Below are 10393 nucleotides of genomic sequence, written 5' to 3' on the forward strand. Positions count from 1 at the left end.
GGTCTGTGGCAAAATTCACACAGATTAATCAGAGGAAAAAAAGGAAGGAGTCCTCAAACCCAAAGTCTACAGCCTTACTCAAACTAAGCTGTTCATAGCATTCTAGACCATGTGTGAAGGCTGGGAGTTCATCAGCTTCACTTACTTGTGCTGTCCATTTAGATCTTTAATCTAATAGCTGAAAACCAAGAGCAAGAAAAGGCACTCCAGGGTGTATAATGAGAAGCATAAACGTAGAGCAAATAAATTAACAGGAGCCACCGTGCCTTGCATTCAGAGCTTTATTCTTGCCACAGTTTGGGGAGTTGCGCTAACTCTGGCAGGATGCCTTGATAAAAAGCAAAGTTAAGAACTAGGGAAGCAGTTGTTGGGTTTGGGTAAGACCAGAAGACATAGCAGGAGGGACATTTTGGAAGCATAACAGTTCTTTTGTGTTTAACAGCAGCAATCATCCTCATGATCACAGCATGCAGGACCTCTGGATCTCATGGGAATAATTCCCAAACAGCAACACCCAGAGCCACAGCAGCTGTTGCAGCCGCCGCAACCCCCGCAGCCCCCGCAGCCCCCGCAGCCTCCGGAACTGCAGCACCCAGAATCCTCACAGCAGCTAGAAGATCCTGTGTTCCATCCTTGGGGCCGCTGGACCCAGCGTCTCAGAGGACTCACCCCAAAGCTCCGGGGAGCCAAACAGCAGTAGCTAGTGGAACAAGGGACAGAGCATGGGTCAGGAACACAGCCCTGAGGTCCCGAGCCACTTGAAGAAGCCTGAGTATAGTAGGTCTGGTAAGGAACCTGATACTGGACATAGTATGTCTGAGCCTGGCAAGGAGCTGGACATTTGACAGAGGTCGTCTGACACGGAGCTGGGCACTTCACATTAGTTGTCTGGCATGGGGCGGGACATTTCACATAGGTCTTCTGGCATGGTGCTGGGCATTTCACACAGGTCGTCTGGCATGGGGCTGGGCACTTCACATAAGTAGTCTGGCATGGGGCTGGACATTTCACGTATGTCTGGCAGGGAGTTGGGCATTTCACGTAGGTTTTGGTCTGACACGGAACTTGGTATCTCACGTAAGTTTGAGCAGGAACTGGAGCTGAGTATCTCACAACGGTTTGAGGCTGGCAGGGAACAGGCCCTGGAGCACCAACAGCTTGGATCTGGCCGGAAACCTGGCCTTTCCCAAAGGCACCATCACTACCTTGCCCCACTCCCAGTCCGGAACCCTTCACACAAGATGGAAGGAACTGTGACTGCTTCTGTTGCTCACACATCTTGCTGTGGTTTTAAAAAATCTGAAAAGAAAAGATTCATCAAAACTGTAAGATGAGAAAGGTTTCCACAAAATTCTGCAGTGCATCCACTTGGGAGGGTGATCTGAAAAAGGTCTCCTTTTTGAGAAGGTCGTTACCATCCAGAGGCTGTCCGTCTGGCAGTAAGGTAGGTGTAGAGTTAAGGATTCTAGGTTCACTTCTTACACCTTCAACTGGCTGTGTCCTCACTCAACCCTGCTACTGTTTCTACAGTAGGGCTTGAAACAGGAGCTTACATTTCTACCAAACTCTCCAGGTCTCCTCTTTTTACTTCAGTATCTGCATTGGCGATCAGCCTTGTATTACTCTTCAACTAGTTGAGCCTCCATCAATCCATCCCTTAGGGGTGGCAGTACTTCTTATTCCTTCCAACTCAGAAAGTCCTCGGGGAGGGCAGACGAACGTGCCTGAGGTAACCCGAGTCTTTAACTGAACCTGACAAAGCAAAGCTCAGGCTCAAGCCTTAGTAAGTTTCTACCATTTACCTGTTATTTGGACACTTGAATATTAGTTCACTTTGTTAGTAAGTAGAACCAAGAAAAGAATGAAACAAATGTTCCCATAGAAACATGGTTCTCTTGAAGTCCCTGCACAGGTAGTACTGCCCCCTCCCCTATCCAGCACGAGTTTCAATTTCCCACTATCAAAGGCATTCTCCTTCTTCACAGATGGTCCCCTGGCTCGTTATTTATCCCATAATACTCCACCCCAACTCTACCTCAAGTCTACTTCTTGCCAAACAACAAGACTTACCTTCTTTCCTGGCAGGAGCAACACTGGGAGAAGCTAGGACTCTGAAGAGCTGGCATTTGGCGAGACTTTTTATAGGGTGGCAATGAAGCAATTTGATGCCATTTAAATGAAGCACCTGGGATCACGAGGACAAGAGCTGATATTGCATTGGTGAGATTCCTCCCCAGTATGCCTGACTGTTCACTCAGAGGCAGAGCATGTCTCTACTTGACACTGAATTTTCCTAAATATGAGGTAAATTTTCCTAAATACGTTTCTTCTTCATGAAACAAGCCTCCTCATCCTAGAAGCCATGCGTCATCTGGTGCAATCTGATCCTGATGTAGGGGCGTTTAGTTGAGACTCTCACTACTTCACACACTATGTTTATAGCTGCTCTGTGTCCTTCAAACCGACATACTCATTCCTGCTGGGGATTTCTTGTGGTTTCTACTGATTAGGGTTTTTGGAGAAAGACTTTGACATGGTGGCCTCTGGCTCAGTATAGTGGGGAGGTCACCTCGAACTTGTTTATCCATGAACCATAGGGTTTTCCTAGGTAATGTGGGAACTGAATAGATTCTGTAAGATCTCAGACCCCAGGAATTAGGTCTTCATTGGCTCATCTCAGCTTCTCCTATCCCCAGGGCCTTCCTTCAACTCATCTTCCTGAGTCTCATTTCCAGAAATAGATTCCCGGAACCTAGGATTGGGGGAATTCCAGACAAATGTTTGTGAGTGAAGATAATGATAAAAATCTATAATCTAGTTGAATGTTTTTGGGGGCCAAAAATGTATAAGGCAGATGCATGCAACAGAAGCCAGGCCTGAAGAATAATGAGGGTTACAAAGCATCCAAAATGAGTAAGTATTGCTACCAGTGTTTCATGATTGAATTGTCTTTGAATACCAGCCACATTTCATTTCCTAAATACAGTAAATGTGGAAAGAAGACAAGAATAATATCTCTTGGTCACTACTGAATACTGCTGTAGCCTGTGTCTCTGTTTAGTTTTCGTCATAATTCTGTGATGAGGCTATAGAGGAAGGAAATACACAGGGGTCCAACTACTTCCCCGAGTCATTGTTATCAGTGGCTAACAGAGTACTATAAGAACCTAGACCTGTCTAGCTCCATAGCCCATGCCTTTCCCACTGTGCCTTGAGGGAAGTGTATGGGATCATCTAAGGGAGGCTATAAAGCTTGTATCTGGAATTGGTTTCAAATGCTTCTTCCTCAAATCAACCAGTCAAGGCTTCACAAGTCACTGCAACCTCCCAAGTGAAAGGTATTTCTAAATTGGCTCCTAATAGATCCTCAGTTCCCCAGGATCCATAACTCGGACCTAAAAATATCAAAGTGCCACTAGGCCACTGATCTTGCCATACCCCGTATCAGCTCTTACAAAGTCTATCCTAGACAATTTGGAGGAAAGAAGAAGGGGACATTCTGCTCCAGGCTTGGAATGTGCTGCCTCTTTCTGTCATCCCTGCCCAGTAGGCTTGCCACATTGTGTATCATTCATGTAAAGCCCACTGTCTGTCAGGAGTAAAGCGGTAAAATGGGCTATTGGTCCAGGCCTCCATAGTCCTCAGTTGTTTCCCAGGCCTAATGTTTCATGGAATGGAGAAGGAAACAATCGCTTGGTGGAGAGAGGGATGTCAAACTCTTCACATCAATAACCTGTTAATTTAATCTTTGTGATAATAGCTAAAATAAAACCGGACATAAATAGATAACTGTGAAAACTCACTTAGATACAACTAATGGAGCCATAATTTAAAACCAGGAATGAATTATTCAGAGCCTATTATTTCCCCACAGCATACTGCCTCTGGTTGGCATGTTGTTTCAGTTTCAGTTGTACAGTCCTCCATATTGAATATAGCATGGGGTAGGTAGCACTATTCACAGCAATGACAATGACTTAGAAGGCCACTGCTTTCAAAACATGCCCACAGAACAGGACAGACACTTTTCAGGGTATCAGTGAAAAGAACTGACCTCTTGTTCCTCAGTCCCTCTGCTATTTCAATATTTGATTATAAGGGTCTGTTTTACACACAAAATGTTTGCTTTCATAGACTACCTGCCCACAGAGTTATATGCAGTGGTTTATTATTCTCTGGAGTTGAAAAATATGGGTTGATTACCATATTTCATTTTAGGACCTGGGAAACATTAATAGTTAATGAAATGAATTGGTGAATGAGTGGGAATTTGTTACATTGAGGTCGCAGACTAATTTCCCTCCTCTTGGGGTTAAAGTGATCCTGCTCTGCCGTTAGTCAATCTGTGTGTCTCATGCCAGCTCTGAGCTCTGATTGGCCCACTTCCTGCTCTGTGGGGTGAGGTTCTCACTAATGGTTTTGACATCTTCAGGTAGCACCAACATCACTGGTGAGAGATACTGCATCCATGTGCCATGCAGACAGGTGGGTGGGCTGTGCTCCACCCACTTTTATAGGCTTGAAGGCAGAGCTGGTGGTGTCAGAAGATAAGTGCCAGTGTCAAGATGAGTCATGAGGATATTCCAAGAAGTTCCAGAGCCTCTGCCCATTTATCCCTTTGGCAGCTCATGGATCATAGACTTGTTGGTTTATGCAATTACAGTCCAGTGGACTCACGTGAGAGTAAGAAAAGAGAATCATCTCTGAGATTGAAGGACCTAAAACAGGTCATTGGGTCTGGCCTCTGGTCTTGTTCTATGTAGAAAGTCTCAGTGGGTTTTAAAAGCTCTTAGAATCTCTTGGTTAACATGCCTCATAATTTCCCAGCTGAATAGTCAGGAACTACATATTAGATTATCAATTCATCTCCTTATAACACCATCATTCATGAATACTTAACAGCCAGACAGTAATCTTGATACTGGAGGTTGACAGCATGAGGAATAGACCTTTTTTATTTTCCATTTGTATCAATTGTATCCCTGGAAGGGACTGTCACGCCAACCTCTAGCCGTAGCACCCCTTGACCCTCACCCTTTTTCACCCAGTTACTCTGGAAACAGCAGAACTGGAGTTTCTTTTTTTTCATGAAATATTTTGTATTAGATATTTTATTTGCATTTCAAATACTATCCCCTTTCCTCGTGTTCCCTCTGAAAACTCCCCTATCCTATCCTCCCTCCCACTTCTCACTAACCCACACACTCCTGATTCCCTGTCCTGATATTCTCCTACAATGGAGCATCAAGCCTTCACAGGACCAAGGGCCTCTCCTCTCATTGATGCCCCACAGGACCATCTTCTGGAGCATGGGTCCCTCCATGTGTTCTCTTTGGTTGGTGGTTTAGACACTGGGAGCTCTGGGGATACTGGTTGGTTCATATTATTGTTCCTCCTATGGGGCTGCAAACCCCTTCAGCTCCTTCGATCCTTTGTCTAGCTCCTTCATTGGGGACCCTGTGCTCAAAGCCTGAAGTTTCAAGTACTGTTCTGTAAGCTATTCATACTACAGCTGCTGTTGAAGGCACATCCTGAGCCATCACATCTACTTAGCAAGTTCTTGGACTACAGAAGTGTGTGCCTGGTGCTTCCCTGTCCCCAGTGCTTCCAGCTCTCTAAGTATTCCTAAGAATCCCTCAACCAATCCAAGCATTTCATAACCAGTCCACTGTGCTGGACCTTTCTATTTCAAATAGAACTGTCTGTTCATGTGTCAAGACACTAACATCCTGAAATATCTTGATTGTATAATGTAGGTAATATAAAGCACACTTCTGTCAGGGGAAAAAATAAACCCATGAGACAAGTGAAGAGAATAAATACATAACTGGATTTGGTAGCAAGTGAAGGGACAACAGTAAGCCACGTTTATTCCAGGGCTTTCTAGGAAAGCCCACAGGAGCCACTCAGATATCCATCTCAGTCCTCACCTACCAGAGTGGATTCTTGTTAGGTTCCTGCATGACTATAAAAGGTAGGTATGCAACTTCAGACCTATCACAGCCAATATAGTATTAGCTACTCTTCTCATTGCTATGACAAAATTGCTGATAAAAGTAACTCATGGAAGGGATGTCATCCATTGTGGTGGGGAAGGCATGGCAAGGAGCACACAAGGCAACTGGTCACAATTTGTCTTCAGAGACAATGCTGGTTCTCAGCTTGCTTTCTCCCCTCTTTATCATCAGGGAGGCCAGCCATGAGGTGGTGCTGCCCACATTCTGGGTGTGTCACTGTTCCTTAATTAAACATTTTCTTGGGTACAAAGAAGTGTGATCCCATGGTTGGTCTTAATTTAGTAAGGCTGATGATGAAGAACAACTCTCAGAGAACCAAGTTTGCAGCACTCCCTGGCTAAGAGTCCCTAACAAGTAGGAGAGAGAAAGGAAAGGAACAGGGCAACACTTCCACAGATTCCAAATCTGACTGGCAGATGGCAGTAAATTGACTTGTTTAAAAGTTTTCTGGATTACATTAGTTTTTAACTAGTCCTCATATACAAAACACAAATAATGAGAGAAGCTGTCAAGATAGTTTCCCACTTGCTTCCCAGGAGAACATTTGCTGCTCTATTAAGTTTTTATGTCATTATGCATGTTAGTTGTACAACATAAGGCATTTCATTATAACATACCCATATGATATACTTTGATCATATTCACCCCTTGGTTACTCTTTCTTATCCTCTTCCCCTTTCTGCTTCCTCTCCATGTTCCTAACAGTCCCTTTTACTCCCAAGTACTTTCCAAACCCTAGCGTCTGTGTATAACAGTAATTAAGGTACATGCCTTTGTAGGATCAGCTTCTTTTACTTAACATGTAATGCATAGACCTGAAATTCCATTCATTTTCCTGAAAACAACACAATTTCATTCTTCTTTATGGCTGAGGAAAATTCCATTGTTTTCCTTTATCCATTCATCCTCTTGTGGCCCATTGCCTGACTCTATGACTTTACTTGTATGAGCAGTGCAGTGGTAAACATGGGTCTATGAATATTTCCATAGTAAGCTCACTGATTCTTCAAGGATGCATGCCCAGAGGTGGTATACCCAAGTCATATGGTAGTTCTCTTTTTCCAGATATGGGTATCCTTGCATTTGAGGCATATCGTACAGAATAGAGATGCCATCTTAGTGGATTTCTCTTTGATGAATATAAAAATTCCTTCCCCCTCTCTTTTGATTAATTTTGATTGAAAGTCTATTGTATTAGATATTGGAATGGCTACTTCGGTTTGCTTCTTGGATCTGTTTACTTGGAAAACCTTTTCCCATCCCTTTATTCTGAGGTAATGTCTATCTTTGTTGCTGAAATGTTTCTTGTATGCAGAATGATGGATCCTTGCTGTGGACTTCACTGGAGTGGGTGTGGAAGATCCTGTTCTCACATTCAGTTTGTAAGACTGTTATCTTTTTACTGCAGAATTGAATCCATTGAGGTTGACAGATATTAATAACAAATGATTGTTAATTTCTGTTGGTTTTGGTGTTGGTGATGTTTGTCTGTGTATGTCTATGTGTGCGTGCATTTCACTTCTTTTGATTTAGCTGGCATTGTGTTACTTCATGAGTTTACTTAGATGTAGTTAGCTTCCTTGAGTCAGAGTTTTGGCCTTTGTCCCTTGCAGCTTTTAATATCCTTTCTTCGTTCTGTACATTTAGTGTTTTGATTATTATGTGGCATGAGGATTTTCTTTTCTGGTCCAATCTATTTGGTGTACTGTAAGTTTCCTGTGTGTTTATAGGCATCTCTTACTTGAGGATGGGGAAGTTTTTTTCTATGATTTTGTTGAAAATATTTTCTGTACCTTGGAGCTGGTAGTCTTATATTTCTACTATTCTTAGGTTTGATCTTTTTATAGTGTGTCAGATTTCCTGAATGTTTTGTGTCAGGAACTTTTTATATTTAACATTTTCTTTGACTGATGCACCTGTTTCTTCCATCGTATCTTCTACTCCTGAGATTCTCTCTTTCATATCTTGTATTCTGTTGATAATGCTTGCATCTGTAGATCCTGTTCTATTTCCTAGGTTTTCCATCTCCAGGATTCCATCAGTTTGTGTTTTCTTCATTGCTTCTATTTCCATTTTCAAGTCTTGAACAGTTTTATTCACTTGCTTTATCTATTTTATTCTATCTTCCTATATTTCTTTGAGGGATTTATTTGTTTTCTCTTTAAAGGCCTCTTTCATCTTTATAAGATTGGATTTAAGGTCACCTTATGGTGCTTTGGCTGTGCTAGAAGATATCCAGGTCTTTCTGTAGTAGGATAGCTGGGTTCTGGTGGTATCATATTGCCCTGGCTCTTGTTGACTGTGTTCTTTCTCTGGCCTTTAGCCATCTGGTTGTTCCTGGTATTGACTTGATGCTCCTACTGGCAACAGGAATCCTCAAGGAGGCAAGTAGAACCTTGGTCCTGATTATAGAGTTCAGGGTACAGGATGCAGCTCGCCTCAGCTGGCTGTGCCCCTAGGTGGAACTGAAAGTTCCTGGGGTCCCTCAGGTCTCCTCTGAGGAAAGGTGATGGAGCTCAGGTAGTTCTCTCTTTTTTATTTAATTTTTTGTACTTATTCACTTTACATCTCATTCACTGACCTCACTCCCAGCCACTCCCTCCCACAATCCTTCCCTCATTCCCCCTCCCCAAAGCAGGGGAGGCCCCTAGGTATCCCCCAACCCTGTAACTTTAAGTCTCTTCAAAGCTAGTGCTTCCTCTCCCACAGAGGCTAGACAAGACAACCCAGGTAGAAGAACATATCCCACACACAGGCAACAGCTTTTGGGATATCCCCATTAGAGATGTTCAGGACTCACATAAAGACCAAGCACCATATCTGCTGCTACACAAGTGTGTGTAGGCCTAGATCCAGCCCATGATGGTTCAGACTCTGAGAACCCCAGGGTCCAGGTTAGTAGATTCTGTTGGTCTCCTATGGAGTTCCTAACCTTCATGGATACAATTGTCCATGCTTTTCTTCTATGAGTTCCCAAGCTTCGTACAGTGTTTGGCTGTGGGTGTCTGTATCTGTCTGAGTCAGCTGCTGGGTAAGCCTCTCAGATGACAACATGCTCCTATCTGCAAGCACAACAGAATATTATTAATAGTGTTTGGGATTGGTTGCTTGCCCGTGGAACGGGTCTCAAGTTGGTCCAGTTATTAGTTGTCTATTCCTTCAGTATCTGCTCCATTCCCCATGCCTGCATTTCTTGTATACAGGATAAATTTGGGGGTGAAAGCTTTGTGGATGGGTTGGTGTCTCTATCACCCATTAACTGGGGTTCTTACCTGGCTACAGGAAATGACCTCCTCAGGTTTCATATCCTCAATGTAGTGAGTCACAACTAAGGTCACCCCCATTCATTCTTAGGTGCCTCCCTTGTCCTAGGCATGCCTTATCCCAGAGATGGCCCCTACTTCCTTACCCCTGTCAGTTGCAGATTTCCATTCATTTTCATGTCCTTCTAGACATCTCTCCTGTCCTTCCCCACACCTGATCTTGAACCTCCCATTCCCCTACCCATACTGCCTCCCTCTCAGTTCCCTCCTTCCATCTGCTACTTATGACTATTTTATTGTCTCTTCTAGGGGAGAATCCAACTTTCTTGCTTGGGACTTCCTTCTTGTTTAGCTTCTTTGGGGTTGTGGAGTGTAGCATGAGCTCCTGAGTTTTATGGCTAATATCCAATTATAAGTGAGTATATGTCATATCATGGGACTGGTTTACCCCATTCAGGATGATATTCTCAAGTTCTGTCCATTTCCCTGAAAAATTGATGATGACTTTGGTTTTAATAGCTGAATAGTATTCCATTGTATAGATATACCACATTTTCTTTATCCATTCTTCAGTTGAGGGACATCTAGGTTGTTTCCAGTTTCTGGATATTTTGAATAGAGCTGCTATGAACATAGTTGAACAAGTGTCTTTGTGGAGTGTTGGTGTAGTTATTTTTTTAATGTGAGAGGAATTTCCATACTAATTTCTATAGTGGATATCAATTTACATTCCCATCAATCATGAATAAAAGGGTTTTCTCCCTGTTGGATTCTTGCTAGTATTTTGTAGAGATTAATCTGTTTGTCACTTTGTTTTCTTTATGATAGTCAAACTTATTGGGATAATTGAGATAAAAAATCCATATAACTCTAAATTTATTTTCCTGAAAGATCACTATGTGAAACAATCTTTTCATATACTCTTTGTTCATTTGTGCTTTATTGGGAAATTACCTGTCTGATTCAATGCCCTTTTTACTATTTAGATTCTTCTTTTTTTTTTTTTTTTTTTTTTTTTTGAACAAGTGCTAAATTAATACACATTTTTATTTTTTTTTATTTGTTTATTTGTTATTAGGTATTTTCCTCATTTACATTTCCCATGCTATCCCA

At 42.6% G+C, this 10393-nt stretch overlaps 1 protein-coding gene across 2 annotated transcripts; it reads right to left on the bottom strand.

Annotated features, from left to right (window-relative positions):
- Positions 1-263: 263 nt before the first annotated feature.
- Positions 264-2100, bottom strand: C3H1orf68 (chromosome 3 C1orf68 homolog). 2 transcript variants are annotated; one of them, XM_021157125.1, is made up of 2 exons: positions 2071-2100; positions 264-1299 (listed from the first exon to the last, which is right to left on the bottom strand). In XM_021157125.1, exon 2 carries the CDS (start codon positions 1276-1278, stop codon positions 436-438), a length of 843 nt encoding a protein of 280 aa, XP_021012784.1. In that variant the 5' UTR covers positions 1279-1299; positions 2071-2100; the 3' UTR covers positions 264-435. The 2 variants fall into 2 exon arrangements, with proteins under 2 accessions (XP_021012784.1, XP_021012785.1); XM_021157126.1 differs by lacking the exon at positions 2071-2100 and having other exon boundaries at positions 271-1142; positions 1182-1278.
- Between the last annotated feature and the right edge of the window lie 8293 nt (positions 2101-10393).

Source organism: Mus caroli, chromosome 3, assembly GCF_900094665.2.
Source record: "Mus caroli chromosome 3, CAROLI_EIJ_v1.1, whole genome shotgun sequence".
NCBI classification, from domain to species: Eukaryota; Metazoa; Chordata; class Mammalia; order Rodentia; family Muridae; genus Mus; species Mus caroli.

Coding starts and splice junctions, on each gene's coding strand:
- C3H1orf68 (XM_021157125.1), bottom strand. CDS start 1,278: ATGTGTGAGCAACAGAAGCAGTCACAGTTCCTTCCATCTTGTGTGAAG.